This window comes from Sminthopsis crassicaudata, chromosome 3, assembly GCF_048593235.1.
Source record: "Sminthopsis crassicaudata isolate SCR6 chromosome 3, ASM4859323v1, whole genome shotgun sequence".
NCBI classification, from domain to species: domain Eukaryota; kingdom Metazoa; phylum Chordata; class Mammalia; order Dasyuromorphia; family Dasyuridae; genus Sminthopsis; species Sminthopsis crassicaudata.
In genome coordinates, this window is record NC_133619.1 from 274,500,294 (window position 1) to 274,519,330 (window position 19,037).

The following is a 19,037-nucleotide window of genomic DNA, read 5'->3' on the forward strand; positions in this document are numbered from 1 at the left end:
TAATCTTTATACGTCTGCTCTTCTTTCCCATTTCTTTTATCTTTCAGGTAAAAATTATTTAACTCTAGCTCACATACATCTTAAGAAGAAAAGGTGTACCTACAATGTATTTCAATGAAAGCAATTCATTCACAATTATTTTGTCTTTTTCTGAAGATTCTTAAAAAAAAAAAAAAACCTACTAAAATACTACTCTAATAACTAACTTTACTAAGGAACAACTACTGTATGGCAAGTAGCAAAGCCAAAATATTTGCTATGCAATAAAATCAATCAACTCAGAAAGTTATTAAGACTACAAAAAAAATTTTGTAAATGGCTCAGATTTTTATAATCTAAGCTTTACAAAGTTCAAATAAAATTAATCTGATTTCTGTCAAACCATTCCTTCGGCACACATAATTAGAAGCAAAAAAATTAAAAGAACTTACTGCCATCCGTTCTGCAGTAAGCCACTCCTCCTCCTCAGGATTACCATGCCGATGTGTATAATATGACACACTAGAGATCACTTTATTAACCTCATTTAGTGCATTCATCTTGCCATTGAAAGAAGAAATTTGTAACAACCTGTAAGAAGAACTTGGTGTTAGTGGTTTTTTTTTAAACCCATATAAAAAATTCCAAATGAAGAGCATCTTACCTAAGTATCATTTTTAATCTAAATATTTCTAAATTTTTTACAGTTTCTTCTTGTCCTGGGACTCGTGAAGCTAAATTCTTCAAAGATTTTATTATCATTGACAAAGCATCATTTTTTGCTTCATTTTTTGCTTCTTTTTTCAGTTCATCATCAGTTAAATTTTCTAAAAACTGTGGAACCATTTCTATAATTGGAAGGAAGTATTTCTTCACTGTATGAAGTGTCAAAAACTCATAGCACTGTCCAAATGGTCTGAAAATAAAGAAAATATTAGAATTTGTGAAACTTCCATTTAAAATAAAATTATCTTTGTAAAAATTATTATAATATTTATAAGGAAGGAAAATACAATTTTCAATCCTAATTTAATATCATTTATCAGAGAAAAATCAATCAGAAATCTACAAAAGCAACATTGAATTTTTAGAATAAAACATCCAATTTTTAGTTTAGCTTACTTAATAAGAGCTGCAATAATTTGGACATTCAATGCTGAGCCACTAATGAAGCGGTCATGCAAAATCTGGAACCCGTTTAATGTGCCAAATTTATTGATGAGATCCACTAGCCAACCCTATAAAACAAAAACAAAAAAAAATTTTTTTCTCTCTTTAGTACACATATAAATATTACTTACCTCAACTATTAATTTCCAATGAAATTTTTATATAGAAAGATTGCTGGACTAATAAGGAAATTCAAATAATTAATTTATAGCATTAGCTCATTTTAAAACTATTAGTCTATAAAATATACCTTAAATTTGTATAGAACTGTTATATAAGGGAGAATAAAATGATTTGTTCAATATTGCATAGTTAATTTGCTAAACAATAAAGAATGAAAATTTATGTCTTCTGGCTCCTATCCCAAGCTTTCCCCCTTCATGAAAATGCTACTGCTTTTCATGTATCTTTTAAATATTTTTATCTTTTATAATAAAACTCATATTAGGAGAAAAGTTTACTCAGAAAGGAAAGCCCAAGATACTTGATCACAAAATAGTTTGCTTATGTGTAAATCATAATGATATAAGTACATTTAATTACAAATTATCAAGATACTCAGAGATTAATTCAATATCTCACATGTAAAGCATGTTTTTGATACTAGAAACAATATGCAATAATAATATATTCATGAACTCAAGAAGCCCCCACTATCCCTATCTTCCCCAGAGGTATAACACAGCCAATAGGCCAGAGAAGAGAGTCAGTTTCCTATTCCCACAATTGCCTGCTTCTGATAAACTGGACCAATTCTTAATTACCTCAGGGGAAATTCCATAAAACAATATAGAACTTAGTTCCTTGGCCCAGGCATAACTATGAGGTACTTAAACTAAATAGAAGCTAGAAGAAATGTTTCTAAACAAGAATATGAAAGGAAAAATAAATTTCACAAGAGTGCACGTTTTTAATTTTTAGGAAAGATCCAAAAAACGGCAACAAAGGAACATAAATTTGTATAGAAAATTTTGCTGTAACTTTTTTTTTTCTCCATTTCCCAAATACTTTAAAAATAAATCATCAATGTAAGGAAAGGAAGAAATGAATATACTGCTTCCCCTGAACTTTGTTCCTTAAGCAGATGGAAGCTTCTAAATAAGAATTGACCCAAAAGCATAATAAGTCAAAATCTGACATTTATTTCAAGATAGAAAAATTCAGATAGACTCAAATACACTGCATTTTCTAACAGGCAAATACTTTGGGCATAGTTCAGTTTATGCTATTCATTGAATTTATTAAGCACATTTTCTTCAGACTATACAAAAGTTTTTATCTGCATTATCAATCAATAAGCATTAACTGCCTACTGTGTACCAGATTCTGTCCCAAGTGCTAGGGATAAAAACAAAAGCAAAACTGTCCCTTTGTCATTAAGCTTACATTTTAAAGTAGTCCTCAAACTCACATTAATTTTATTACTTTTATTGAAAAAAAGTGATTCTCATTAAAAAATGCTCACTTATGGCACAGCACGTGCGGTTGAAGAATGAAGGAAAAATTCATCATACCTCTAAGTAAATGCTAGAAACTCCTGATTCTTAATGTTGCATCAATGTCTGCTAAAAAGAATGTACTTTTTAGACAATTTTGCTTTCTCCCAATTCCTAGGATAAGTTATTTATTTTTATTCCAAACTTGGGATCCCTCCTTCTACTATGTGGGAGGCAAACATTTTTGTTGTACATACTTGTTTCTGTGTTTTCTAGTCAGTATCTTTTCTAAATATGGATAGAATTAGAAAGATTACAAGCTTTTATTTTTATTTTCTTAAACATGAATGATAAAAAAAAAAAATTCATATATAAGAAGGGTCTAGTATCTGAAGATTTTTGGTAAAAAGTAAGGGATGGCTAAAGGATATATTCCAATGTCTACCTAAGTAGAACAACTCTGACTAAGGTTATATACTTTGAAATTTTCCAAAGGAAACCAGGGAATCATTGCTGTGATGATTTATCATTTTCCCCTAATGCTTTTGGAGAATAAGAGCAAGTCATTTATTTTCATTTCCTTGAATCTCATATTTGGAACTGTGTTTGCTAACATCCAACTGATGACTATCTTTTAATATCCTGCACAGGTCCACAAAATCAGTTTTCTAGAGATAAGCCTTTAAAACAACTTCCATCCATAGAGACTTTGTTAGAAAAATTAAAATAAAATCTTTCTACATTTTCAGTTGAGAGTAAGTAAAGGGTAAGCTTCAGTAAAATAAGTTATTCATTCTTTGAGATAGATTAACTTTTTTCTGCTTATCAAAAAAACTAATCTTCATTCCTATATATTAGGGGAACTGGAAAAAAAATTAACTGTATAGACAGTTTCAGTAAAAAAAGATAGAAACGAGCAATTAAGTACTTTCTCAACAAAGATTTTCATAAGACTAATTAAAAATATTCTTTGTTTATTACAAAGGAACATAACAGGAATTAACTCTACATCATAAGGCTTTTTCTTAAGCTACAAGTTAAAAAAATTAAAATCACAAATGAGAAAAAAAAATTCTTATTTCTACTTTAAAATTTAAAATTCAATTTTCCTTGACATTGCTTATAAAAGACCCAACACTTCATTGAAATATATATATCCTCATCTTTCATTTAAAGGCAAAAGCAAACCAGTAAGAAACAAGAACTGCAAACTATGGAAAACCTTTTCTAAAGGATCAGCATAAAGATTCTGAACCTCTTCCTTGATATAGAAAAATGTATAAAGAGGAAAGGACACTAAGTTTAAACCTCCAATAACACATTTTTATTTAAACTTCTAAATTCTATGAAAGAAAAGCAAATATTAAGTGAATTTTAAATAAATGTTGGCTATAACTTGCATATTACTTTTAGGTCAAAGTAATAATTAAGAACTTCTATGTATAAGTCAATATCAAATAAGTGACAATTTTAAAAAAACAATGTCTAGATGAACAAAAATGGAAATAACTGTGGAAATAAGCTGTTTTTTTTTACACATACTCTAATAAAATTGAAAAAAAAATTTCATTGATTTCAGAAGGATAAAAATGAAAACTTATACCACACATCAAATGAATTAAATTGCTCCTTACATGGGAATAAGATAGATAAAATCAAGCATATTTTAATAGTAAAGTAGGATAACTTGCTTTAAAAGTACAGCCATTTTATATTTTACATAATTTTACTTTAAAATTTCTACAAGTTAAATATTTTTTGTTTTATTAGTACCAAAGTTCCCTAAAGTTAATTTCTTTACACCATCTTAAAATTTTTACTAATTGTCACTGATTTCTTAAGTAGAATAATGTCAAAGGTAATTAACACTAGAAGATAGACTACGTAGCCTAAATAGTTTCTACAGGTACAATTAAAAAGTCAAATATTTTAAAATTATTCTTGCTCAATTTTTTTTCAATAGATTGATGATCTCACTTTATATAGAGCTGGAGTAAAAAGGCAAGTGGATTAATTTTGAAAACAAACCAACACACTTTTGGAGATCGTGGATCTGGAGGACGGGCATAGAGTTCATCTTCTGCCAACTGAACACCTGCAGGAATTGTTTCAGATGGACGTGTACCATTGTATATATGGAATTTGCAATGAGGATTTAAGGCCATAGCAAGAAGTTCTAGAAGTGGAAACCAGTCTTGGGAAAGCTTGGCCACACAAAGCTCCACTAGGCGATGAGTATTGTTAATAATACACCTCTGTTTTAAAAAAGGGAAAAAAAACAATTCATAAAAATATTTAATTTTAGCAATGTCTTCTAAAATCATTTTACTAATGAGGTCTATTTTTCTGTATTGGCCAGCATGATTAAATCTAATATCACTCTATAATTTCAATATACTTTAATAACATTAAGCACATAAAGACTAAGTTATTTGCTACTATGTACAGCTACTGGCGATACTATAGGCATCTGCAATGTTACTATATTATTTCTTGAAAAGCTTAATTTCTTAGATAGAATCAAAATTTTATCTTCTGTAAGAAACAAAAGAAAATCTTCTCAGTTCTCTTATTTTCATTTCCTAATGCTTGGTATTAAAATAAATTTCAGCAAATCAACTACCTTTCTATGGTTAAACTATGTATTATATATATAGGAACCACTGAAAAATTCAAAGCACAGTCTGAGAAAAATTTAAAAAAAAAAAAAAAAAAAAAAAAGAGAGAGAGAGAGAGATACCAGAAGAGGAAAAATATTATTATATGAATGATAAAGTTTCTAATGGAATATTATTGGAGACAATTCAAACTGAACTATTCATTACTGTCCTTTCACATTGGTTTCACCATTGGCTAACTTCCCAAAATACATTAAAACACACACACACACACACACACACACACACACACACACACACACACACACACACACACACACACACACAGAAAAAGTCCCATTCTTCAAGTTGCTTTACAGGGAGATATGCAGCACACATATAAATAAACATGAGATAATCTAAGGAGAACACTAACAATGCTGAGATGAAGGATTACAGAAAGACAGTGCCTAAACTAAGTATCTTGTGGGAAGATAAAGAAGGATGGATTATATAAGAGACTATATTCTAAGGGTGAAGAGGTGGTTTTGAATATACTTGAAAATGCAACATTTATCAGGCAGAATAGATATCAGTCAAATATTGGACATAGTTTATTAATGTTTTAGCAAGCTGGAACTAGATTATAAAGGATCTCAAATAAATACAAGGCATAGGGATTTCTATTTTGTTCTAAAAGAAGTCACTGAAGATTTTTGAAAATACTAATAAAAAAGAGACATAATGCTATAAAGAAAATCAAATAGGGGAAGGGAGATTAGAAGATATAATCACAAAGAAGAAATTACAGTAAAAACCTGGTTATAATGAGCATGAATTAAAGTGAGGGTCTCAGGAGCAAAGAGAAGAGGTCACATGGGAGAGATAGATTTCATGGTCAGAAACTAATTAGTATAGAGAATGAGAAAAAGGGGAAAATTTCAGATGACTCCAAGATGGTAAAACATAGGTCTGTGGTACTATGCATAATGAAATAGATGAAAATTGACTGCCTTATTTGCCAAGCACACAGATGGCTATGCAAAACTAGAGGTCAGGAAAGAGACTAGGCATAGAGAAAGAGAAAGAGATTTGGGAATTATCTGCTCAAAGATGTTAACTGAACTCATGGGAGCTGATGAAATCACCTAAGGAGATAGCAGAAATAAAATAAAGCCTATGACAGATACCTGTGCTTAACTGAGTGCAGGAGAAAAACCATGAACTTGAAGAAATTGTTAAGATTGACAGATAAAAGGAGAGTGATGAGAGAGCAGTGTCTTAGAAGCCAAGTGAGAAGAAAGTATCCAGTAATAGGGAGGATCAACATTATCAAAAGTGAGAGTGGACAAGGAAGAAGAACACTAAGAAAAATCTCTAATATTTGAGAAATCAGGTAACACTGTTTTGGAAAATAAGTTTCAGTGAGTAGGATGAGAAGTTAAACTTTAAGAGGGTAAAGGCTACAAAGTTCACACGAAATAAATGTGGTCATAAAAGGCAGAAAGCAGTCAAAGGTTATCTACTAAAGGGCTAGAAGAAGAAAGCTGAGTGGTGATCAACTTCTTAACAATAATTAAGACAATAAGATGTTTCCAGGAGGTGACAATGAATTTCCAAAGTCATAATTCACATAAAACAGGTAATTTTGCCAAAGAAATACAAAAATCACTATAACAAATTAGGAAAACTTGGGCAAGAACTCAGTTAGTATGTGAATTCCATTTAAACTTTTTCAAAGGATTTGATTACTGCTATGTGGAAATACAATTAGTTTTTGCATATTTAATCTGAATCAGTCTATACTTTACTGAAACTATTAAACTTCCCAATGGTTTCTTTGCTGGTTGTCTGGGGTTTTCTTTGAAGTAAACTATGACATTAAAAATCAACAATAGTTTTGCTTCTTTTCTAAATATAAAGAAATATTTAATTTCCTCTCGTCTTATTGCTGTCAGTTGCATTTCAAACCTATTGCAAATATCACTGGGAGTCATATAAACTTGCTATATTCACGTATTTACCTGAAAAACTAGAATTTTCCTTATGATATATCATTGTAGCATTTGGTTTTAGATAATTTTAAATTATATGCCTGTTTTCTAATGTTCTTAACATAAGTGAATATTATAATTTATCAGTTTATTTTTACATCTATAAGTTGGAACTTTTGGTAAATATTTTCAATCCTATTAATTATTTTTCTCATCCTGTACTCTCTTTGCACCTGTCACATAAATTCAAATTGGTAACACAGAATTACTTTTGGCTACATTAGTATAATCCACAACAAACCTAGAATTACGATAAATGACAGTTTATGTACATACTCTGATTCAAATATTTCACTGCTAATTATATACCCCAATAAGAATTAAGACATCATATTCAAAAAAGTTATATTAGCACTTTCATTGGATACAAAAAAATGTAAACAAAGTAGAAGCCCATCAACTGAGGAATGACAATGTAACTGAATTGTAATAAATGAAGAGACACAGAATAAAATAAAGAAAGAAACCAAAACACAAAATGACTATAACTTATAAAAGTAACACAAAAGCCCTAAAACAAACCTGAAGGCTCTGTTATTATAATAGCCAAGTTTTATCCCAATGAGGAAATGAAACTAAGTCTTCCCTGTTCAGTGGACAATTTAAGGATTATGAGTGTGAACCACATTTGTTTTACAACTGTCAAATTAAGTAAATGTAGTTACCCTAACCTACTTTCTTTTTTCTCTTCTCTCCCTCCCTCCTCTCTTTCCCCAAGGAATAGTTCAGTAGATAGTAAAGGAGAAGATGTATTGAGAAAATAAAATGATATAAAGATAAAATATAACAATAAATATTTGAAAAGAACTTTAAAAATACAATGTGTTTACTTTTAAAAAGTTTTGACAGTTTAAAAACAAAACACAGAAAAACAAGCAAAATGAACAAGTCAAAAAATTTAGTTTCAAATCCTAATTATACCTGAGCAACTTGCCTAAATTTTCAGTATCTTACGAAACTCTGCAAGATTGTTTTGTCAAGACCACTTACCGTACATAATGAATTAAGAGAGAAAGCAGGCTCCTCACCGGTAGAATTGCTTCTATTAATGAAATCAAATGCTTGGAATTTTCTATCATTGAAACTTGGTGAAAAGTTTCAGTAACTTTATTTTACCTTAAAAATGTTGACCACATCTAGAGAAACAACTATAGAGTCTGAATGCAGATCAAAGAATACTATTTTCACTTTTTTTCTTTGTGATTTTTCCTTTTTTTCCTGAGGAGTCTTTCACAACATGATTAATGTGGAAATATGTTTAACATGACTGCACATGTATAACCTATATCAGAGTGCTTGCTGTCTCAGGGAGGGAGGAGAGAAGGAAGAGAAAAAAGTTTGAGACTCAAAATATCACAAAAACTAGCTTTACATGTAATTGGGGGAAGAGGGGAGAAATTAAGTAAAAGAAAATTGCTTTAATTTAAAAGAAATGATATAGTTAAAGAAGAAGGAAAGTAAGAGTATCCAGGAAGACGTCCAAGAACTAGAGGGAAGAAACACAATGAGCTGGGAAAGAGATCACAAGGATGACAAAGGGCATTATTTGGTAGTGATAGGGAGAATTGGGGAAAAGGAACAAAGACAGATACAAAGACATACTATACTAATTTATCTTTTTTAGAAGCAGAAAAGCAAATAATTTCTTTAATATCCTTAAGATAATTTCAACTTTAGAAAGGTAGAGGAACCCCAACCAAGTTCTTTTCTGCATATGGTTTTCACTAATACAAAGATGTGGGTTGTTAAAATAAAAATGATGGGGGCTTCAAAGTTTATTACAAAAAGGAAAAAAAAACAACTGGAAATAAGTTTGGCCTGAACCCAGGATTTTAGCAAAGATTTTATAAAAGATTTTGAGAAAAAGAGACAACAAAATTCAATAGGACTAATTAATCCAGAAGAGATTTGAAGCTCTTAAAAATAAAATTCTGAAGGCAGAAATTGTAATGAAGAAAAAAGGAAGTCTCCTAAAGATAATGATGCACCAAGAATTCACTCACAAGCATCTGTTCAAATAACAGAGACACACATAAAATACAAATAATAAAAAATTAACATAAAAGCTTGGGAGGCAGACATTGGCCTCACACTACTGGTCAAAATCTCCGCTACCCACGGCACTGACCATATCCAAAACCTTAACCTTCTACAATGCTAAAAATCCTCATATCTTCCTTTATACTTATCCCATTAACCTGATACTCCAAAAAATCCTGAATCTGAATTAACACTACAACCTAGTTTTCTAATTAGCATTTGAAGCTTTACTCTTCTATATCATAACTCAGACCTAGGTTACAACTGTAATACTTCCTTTTCACTAGACTCTTTATCAGGACCACTTCTAATTCTATCATGTTGCCTTCTCCCACTAATAATAATTGCAAGCCAGAATCACCTAGCCCATGAACCCTTAATACGAAAAAAACTACTTACTATATTAATTATCCTTCAACTATACTTAATCATAGCCTTTACTTCATCAGAGCTAATTATATTCTATATCCTATTCGAAACAACCCTAATCCCTACCCTCATCATTACATGATGAGGAAGCCAAAATGAACGACTTAACACAGGCCTATATTTCCTCTTCTATACATTAATTGGACCTCTTCCACTTCTAGTTGCCCTCCTTCATCTTCATACAAATCTAGGCTCCCTTCATATACTAACTGTGTCCCTAGCTTCACCAACCCAAGATCCCTCTATATCAACCATCTTACTCTGATACGCATGTATAACAGCATTCATTGTAAAAATACCACTATACGGGCCTTCACCTGTGACTTCCAAAAGCACATGTGGAGGCCCCTACTGCGGGCTCCATGGTTTTAACTGCCATCCTACTCAAAGTAAGAGGCTACAATATTATACTAATCACAGCCTTTACTGAACCAGTAACAACAAACCTATGTTACCTATTCATATTCTTTCCCTATGAGGAATAATTATGACAAGTTTTATTTGTCTGCGACAAACAGATCTAAAATCTCTTATTGCTTACTCCTCTGTAAGCCACATAGGTTTAGTGATCTTTGCAGCTCTAATACAGTCCCCTCTTAGTTTTATAGGAGCAATAGTCTTAATAATTGCCCATGGACTTACCTCTTCTATACTATTCTGTTTAGCCAACACTAATTATGAACGTGTCCATAGTCACTGGAGGCCTCCAAATAGTACTTCCATTGATATGGCCTGATGACTACTTGCCAGCTTAGCAAACCTAGCCCAACCCTCCTCTATCAATCTGCTAGGTGAACTCACATTCTCCTGATCTAATTTCTCCCTCATCCTGGCTATTAATACAGTTATTACTGCCTTATATTCTCTCCACATACTAATCACTTCTCAACGAGGCAAATTTACCCACCATATAAATCCTATCAAACCTACCTTCACCTGAGAACACATATTAATAGCACTACACCTACTACCCCTACTAATTATTTCCATTTTGCCTTAATTCATCTTAGGCCCCACATATTGCAAATATAATTTAACAAAAACATTAGATTGTGAATCTAAATTTAGGAGTTCAAACCTCCTTATATGCCCAAGAAAGTTACAAGAACTGCTAACTCTAGAATCCATGCCTAAGACCCATGGCTTTCTTACTTTTAAGGGATAATAGTCATCCACTGGTCTTAGGAACCAAAAATTCTGGTGCAATTCCAAATAAAAGTAATTAATTGTTAGGTTCTTACTAAGTGCTAATGAGATAATGAGATATTAGGTTTTTACTAAGTGCTAAGTCGGTACTTAACAATTTTCTAGTTCCAGCCTTTCCTGGAGTTTGACTTGTGAATTCCTGGGGAAGGGCTTGCATGCTTAGGAGGAGCAAGTTCATTGGTTGAAGTAACTCTTCCCAGAAGCCCTTGCATTATCCCATGCCCATTCTCTGGGAGGATAAAGAGGGGAGCTCTGGAGGAAAAAGGGAGTCTCTGCTCTAGACCAGACTTGAGGCAGCTCTCTGCAGGAAGGAAAATCACTTCTCTGGACGAGAGTTAATGGCAACTGTCTGGAGACAACGGTTCTCTACAGGAGGAAGAATCTGTCCCAGAGATTTGAGTTGACACAGCAGACCTCCCCCCAGGCAGTTAATCTATCTGGTCCCTTCTATTCACCACTTTCTGGGTCTCTCCACATCACCTGGCGATTATCTAAGAACAGTGGAGCTGCTCGCACTGGACACTGCCCTTCTAGTGGGTTATAAAACCTGTCTGCGGGAGCCAGTGCATCTTTGTCAAAAATTAGAAAATTAATGGTATAGAGAACTAAATTTAGAAGTTCCCTAGGGCTACCTGTGGCTTTGTGTGTTTACAAAAGTAATATTGTTATTAGACATTAAGGATTGTTTCTATTCTATCCCTCTAGATAAGGAGGATATGAAAAGATTTGCTTTTTCAGTGCCTAGTATTAATTTGGCTGAGCCTTCTAAAAGATACGAATGGACAGTTTTGCCACAGGGAATGAAAAACAGCCCTACTATGTGCCAAATGTATGTTGCTGCTGCTCTTGCTCCAATAAGAAAAGCATTTCCAAAAGTAATATTGTTACATTATATGGATGATATTTTAGGATGTGCACCTGAGGATCAAATGTTAGAAGCATGTCTACAAAAGACCATGGAAACACTAAAGTACTACAAACTGCATATAGCTACAGAAAAAATTCAAAGACATGCTCCTTCTTTTCAATATTTGCCACAGGTAGCCCTAGGGAACTTCTAAATTTAGTTCTTTATACCATTAATTTGCTAATTTTTGACAAAGATGCACTGCTTCAGCAGACAGGTTTTATAACCCACCAAAAGGGCAGTGTCCAGTGCGAGCAGCTCCACTGTCCTTAGATAATCGCCAGGTGATGTGGAGAGACCCAGAAAGTGGTGAATAGAAGGGACCAGATAGGTTAACTGCCTGGGGGGAGATCTGCTGTGTCAATTAATTATCTATTAAATACTTCACTACTGCTATCTATTGCCACATTTGCTTTCCCCCTAGTCTGTAACTTACATATCCCACACAAAACTAGCAACTTCCCCACACTATGTAAAAACACAGTTAAACTCACCTTCTTAGCATCCTCCCACTCACCCTATTCATCTTCTAAGGGCATGAAGCTACAATCACCAATTGACAATGGTTCTCAATAAACTCCTTCAATCTGACAATAAGTTTCAAACTAGACTACTTCTACATTATCTTTATTCTTATTGCACTATATGTCACATGATCCATATTAGAATTCTCAACATGATGTATACATGCAGATCCTAATATCCACCGATTTTTCAAATACCTAATCACATTCCTATTTACTATAATTATTCTCATTTCTGCAAACAACCTCTTTCAACTCTTCATTGGGTAAGAAGGTGGAATCATATCCTTCATACTTATCAGATAATGATTCAAATGAACTGACACAAACACCGCTGCCCTACAAGCCGTTCTTTACAACCAAATTGGTGATATTGGCTTTATACTTACCATAGCCTGACTCATGTTCAATAGTAACTCTTCAGACATTCAACAAATCCTTATAACAAATATTGATACCTTAGCATTGCTAGGTCTTATCATTGCAGCGACCGGTAAATCAGCGCTATTTGGCCTTCACCTTTGACTCCCTTCAGCCATAGAAGGCTCAACCCCCGTATCAGCCCTACTCCACTCTAGCACAATAGTTGTAGCAGGCATCTTCCTCTTAATCTGCTTCAGCCCTGTTATAGTATCTAACCAAACAGCTCTCACCATTATACTTTGCTTAGGGAGTATTATAGCATCATTCCACAAAATGACCATCATGATTGTCAAGACAAAAAAATGAAGTGAAGTATAGGGTGGGGATAAAGAGAGCTAAGGAAAAGTGGTTTTGTTTTTTGGCTTCCCCACTCCCCAAGATGGAAGTTCAAAGAAGGAAGAAAATCCCTGCTAAGGATACACTATCAAGTTTGGCAGAGTTGCTCATTTTTCATCTAGTTTCTTCTTTCTCTGTCAAAACAATAATGACCTTTAGACTGAAAAGGAAGAAAAAAGGTTTATATGAAGTTGATGTCCAAGATAAGTAAGAAGACGGTAAAAGAGCTGCCCTTAATGAGGTCCAGTCACTTTACCCAGAGGGACCACATACACAACAGTTGAAGGAATTGATACATGTACTTGAAAAACAAAATGATTGGTCCAGATTTTCCAAGAGAATGGACTTTATCAACTAGAGATTAATATGCTCAATTCTCAAACATAGAATTAAGAGATGCTTAGTAAACATTCAGAAAAAGAAGCAGTAATCAGATGACTAGCACAGGTTTATCAAGAATAGGTCATGGCAGACTAATCATGTTCCTTTGAGAGGTTTCTAGTCTTAAGGGGTTTATGAAAATGTCAAAAATATGGTGGATATAGTTTACAGTTTAGAAGAGCATTTGATAAAGTCTTTATATTCCCTTACAAAAGATGATAATTAGAAGAACTGCATCTGTTTAACACAAAATGAATAACTTGTTATCTAGGAGAGTAGGGCTGAGGAAAAATATGGAACAACGGTTTGCAAGGATCAATGCTAAAAACTATCTTTGCATATATTTTGAAAATAAAAAACTATTTTTTAAAAAGATAATTTATCAAATTTATCGTTTGCTTGTTTGATTGTGTTGCTTACCTATTAACTTTTCTATTGTATTTGTCATCTGTACAAAATACACTGGATGATGATTAATGCTTTATAGAATAGTATGAAATCTACTAAATCTAAACTCCCTTCATTTCTACTTTACTCTTAAATCTTTTAAGTTAATTTAGGAACTTTTCTCCCCTTCCCTCCCTATTATATAGGCATAGCATTTTTAAATGGAATGAAAATTTTCAAATAATGAAGTTTTTAAATTTTATTTTTATAAAGTATATTGTCATTGAGTGTGTTGTGTACATCACTGCCCAAATATCCATATTCACTTTAGTTATTTTGAAGAGATATTTTCTGCTTTTCTAAAAAAGTCTGATGATGATATATGACGTTTCATAACCTGATACTTAATTTAAGTGACTAGTTTCTTTAAAATTGAATTTTTAAGAGTTTCCTATCATTTAATAGATCAGAGAATTTAGAAGTGAAAGTGACTTTACATTTTATCTAATTCAATCCCTTTGTTTTAAAAATAAGGAACCTGAAGCCAATCCCAAAGATTAAGCAAGAGCTGCAGAAAAGTGTGTGGCCACCAGGATCTCAGCCCAATCTTGTCTTCAGATACAAAGTATAGGGTTCAGCTCACTACACCATGCAGCTTACTCCCCAGGGAAGATCCAGGAATCTTGTGCGTGTCCAAGCACATATGACAGACACCCACACATAAACAAATATGTATAAAATGTCAATCACACAACCATCTGACTAAAAAATTTAGTGTGGGAAATAAAGCTTAGGTTGCATTATTTATAGTCTACTGATAAGTACGGAAACTTTACAAAGGCAGTAATCAGATAATTCTATTTGTTCCTATAGCCTTACATTTTGTTTACTGTTATTTTTTCTGAACATTCTTGTTGCCCTGTTGCTTCTGTTTATCTATTGCATATAGGTAGCTAATGTGCATACTTTTTTCCACTACATCTTGAAGCTAACTGGTTTCCTAAGTTTCACCATATTTCTTTTAATTTTTCCTATTTGTCATTTTTAAGGCACAAAATAATTCCCATAAAATATATCATAATTCATTCAATCATTCATCCATCACTTATATATGTGTCGTTTCTAGTTTTTTGCTTTGATTAAAACTATTACTAGGAATATTTCGACATAAGCAGATTTATTTTTCCTAGCCAGAAGACTTTTAGGAGAGATAGTCTATTGGATCATTGATTCAATGTGCATGACTAGCTTTGTAATTTTCAAATTATAAATTACAAAAAAAGAATATTTGAATTCAATTTGTACCATTCAAAAAGATAACTACTTTGTTGAGGGCACATCCTCAACAAAATTAAATTTTATCATTTAAATTTAATTTTGAAATTTATAACAATTATTAATGGTTGTAAAATGGAACTTCAGCGTTTTTAGTATTTCTAAGTGGTTATAAATCTTAATTCTTCATTCAAGAACTGCCTGTTCATTTCACTTGACTATCTGTCTACTAAAAAATACATCTTGCTTTTATATTTGAAGCAACTTTTTATAGACTGGATAAAAACTTACTCAAATATCCAAATCAATGTGGACTTTTTGGTCTCTTTCCTGTTTGCCATGAACACATCACTTTTCCTTATGTAAGAGCTAATTAAATCTGACTCTCCCCCCCCCCCCCTATTTACTGAATACAGAAAAATGCTTTCACCTCTCTACAACAGAGATAGATACAACTTGTTTTTAATCATTAAGTCTTTAATCCATCTGAATTAATCAGGTATACTGTGGATTATAAAGTCTCCTTCCTCCTTTTATATTTATTACTCAATTTCCCCCAAAATTTTTATAAAAATGAATTCCTTCCTGGCTGTTTTGCGGTCTTGGATTTATGAAACCATTTTATAGTCTAAACGTTGCCTCATTATGGATTAGATGATGTTCCAAAGAAATTTTTGGTGCAAATGCAAAGGATTTTTTTTTTAAACCTTGTTAGCCTTATTTTTACATTCAATTCATCTTTATCATGTTATAGTTATCATTTCTAGAACTATAAAAATAAGTGACTTAAAGTATCAAAATAATGAAAGCTTCACTTGCTATGCTTTTAGAGCTTTTAATAAAAATGAGTACTGTACTTTGATATCCAAGTTTTTTCTGCATTTACTGGTAAGTTTGTTGTTTATTACTATAGTCAATTATATTTTCCCTAATGTTGATCTATTGCTAAATTTGTGGTATAAACACAACCTGGTCCTCTTTTCTGTCATGTGCAGAGAATGAAAAATCACATTCAACCACAGCGCAGATACCATAAAGTTCATGTTTCCTCATGACATTTTGTGGCTGGGAGTGTTTTGTACTGCTCTGGTTTTTGTCTTCAATTCCAGATACTAGAAGTGAGTACCAATGGACTTGGGAATGAGAATGATAGAGCCGGGATTCCAGGCAGAATATAGTAGTCAACTAGCCTGGCAGAAAAATTAAGATGGCTGGAACAAGCCTCTAGACAGGTTTGAACCTGGAACTGAAATTGTGCTCTATAGAAAGTAAACTAAACTCTATGTATATTTGCTTCCTATCTCAGAGCAAATATTTATTTTTTTAAAGCTAATCTATCAGTAGTTAAATGGGAAGCTCTTTCCCTACAATTCGAAGGAAATTTTATGAATTTTTCATTTGTTGATTGTTGACTTCATATATTGATGCTTTTTATATTATTGGATTCTGTCTATTAAGTATTGATTTACTGATAAATTCTCTATAACTGAGTCCTATATAGAGAGATATTAAGTTTAATGTGATAAATTCAGCATTCCTAAACAGCTACTGTCCAACAGAAATGCTCATGAGCATTTTAAACCAACACAGGCTTGCTTGCCTTTAAGGGGGAGGGGGGGGGGAGAGAGGAGAGAAGGTCTTATAAATTCTTAGGCTGAGTTATCTATCTTTAAAATCCTCAAATAGCTGCACATCTTTTCTACTTTTCAAATGGATCCATTCTTGTCCTGATGGGAGAGTTTCTAATTCTATTTGGTTTACTCTAGCACTAGCATGGATACAGAGGGAATTTGGGTTTTCTTTGGAATAAGAACACAGAAATTTAACTAAATCTTTATGGGAGAATTGCCTATGATACAGAGCAATTCCTCTAAATAACTTTGGTGTGACCTTTGTAAAAACGGACACATGTCCAAACCCCAGTTAGAAGGCCTCATGCATTGAAGAAATGAAAAAAGCATTTCCACTTGAGACAATTTTCTCATCTGAGAAAGGAATGAGCTCCTAGTCAAATCCAGGCTCCACATCCATATGAGGAAAACTCTGTATCATTTTGAAAGTTTAATGTGAATTAGGTTTCTTTGTGAGATGGGAAGTCACTCTTCTTTGCCTGGTTTTGTTCTTTTACTTCTAGGTTTAAAAAGTCCAGTAAGATTAAGCAAACAGAAATATTTTGAAAAATTTTGTGAAATGTTCCTTGTTTTGAGACTCTGAATCACTATGTATTTGGGGATAACCACTATTTTTTTTGGGGGGGAGGTACATGTGAAAATGTGTATAGGATCATTCAACAATGGCTATACCTGACTGTATGACTTAAGAGAAGCAAATGAATGGAAATTATTTATTCCTCCCCAGAGACCACAAAACCAAACCACCTATATTGAATTGGGAACAAAAAAGATTGTGTTTGAATTAAAAAAAAAAAAAAAAAAAAAAAAACACCCATGCTATAGATTCCAATTCTGAAATAGAGAAAAGTATATAATGGTGCTTTTAGAGGATATTCAGATAGACTAACAAGGAGGTCCTTGACTCTTCTGTGTTCCTTACCTTGTTCCCTTATCAAGTGGCTAACCCAGGAGTTGAAGCCATGGTGAGACAACAGGCAGGTTATCAGGTAGCTAGCCTGGTAGGAAGCCCTAAAGAGGCCAGAGCACCGGGGACTGAAACCCGAGGATTTTGGATTGAGAGCTGGGACTGTGTTTATAGGAAAGAACCAAATTAAGCCATTTATGGATTTGTTTTATATTTTGGAAGTAAATATTTCTTGTGAAAGCTAATATTTCAGTGTTTAAATGAAACTGGGGTATAGGGAAAGCCCTTCTAAAGGAAATACAGTTAGTAGGGAGGAAAGGATGAGTCATCCATTAGTCCCCTTAAGAGTACCAGAGAACCCTGGGGGAGGGGTGAAATGTAACATATCTGGCCTTTAGACAATGAGGACTAAGGTGGTTAGTTTTAAATGGGAGTCTTAACTGGGATAAAAATGAGTCCTTTGGGGATTTTTTTGGTTGTGATGATTTTGTTGTTGTTCTGTTTGTTTTTGCAAATCCCTAAAGATTCTCTCCTTAGCATTTATTTTAGATAGCCCTAAGTTCTAAGAGAACCTGAAAAAAGGTTTTAGGTAGCAAATGTACAGTTCACTTTTTTCAATGAGTGCTTCCTTATAAGCTAATTCTATTTGTATAATTTTCAAACAGCATTTGTTGATTCTATGATACTTTGTTTATAATTGAATGAATATACATCTACGTATATATTTTTGTATAGTTACTGATATATGTTACTGATATTATTAAGTTCTGTGTAAGTAATGATTGTAAATTTAATGTGAGAAATGTCTAATCATTAGATTGCTTTTTTCTACTAGAAACATTCCTACTGTTTTCTGGCATTCAAACTGACCTAGACTACTTGCTAAGTTGTTTATTTATATGCTTTATACCTGTGAAGTAGATATTTCTTTGTAAAAGACTACATGAGTGAAAAAATTAATAAATAAATCTGACCTGGTCATAGCAAACTTTAGAATATATTGCTATAGCCTCTTTGTTAAGATTTTATTCCACTGGAGGGAAAGAGAAGGTATTATAAGTAATAAAATAAGTCTAGAGAAAAAGCATGGTTATATAGTGTGGAGATAACTGAAGGCCAGTCAAAGACTTCTAACTTTTATTCAGTATAAAATAAGGATTCATTAATTTCTCATTGCATAATAATAGAATATCCATGAAAACTATAAGGAAGTATATTCCAGGAGTAAAACAAAGGCAAATTTGAAAGAAAAGGTAAAAAGACCTAATAATCATTTAGCAAATCCAAAATAGAAAATAAGCTTATATTAGGGTGGTAAATGTAGGCGAAGATAACTTAAGATAGGTGATATGGTA

At 32.6% G+C, this 19,037-nt stretch overlaps 1 protein-coding gene across 1 annotated transcript in view; it reads right to left on the reverse strand.

Moving 5' to 3' along the window:
- Positions 1-19,037, reverse strand: part of USP9X (ubiquitin specific peptidase 9 X-linked) — a 249,944-nt gene that overhangs the window by 121,705 nt on the left and 109,202 nt on the right. Inside the window, 4 exon segments of the mRNA XM_074300818.1 lie at positions 432-570; positions 644-895; positions 1,102-1,217; positions 4,622-4,840. Coding sequence (XP_074156919.1) covers positions 432-570; positions 644-895; positions 1,102-1,217; positions 4,622-4,840 — 726 coding nt within the window.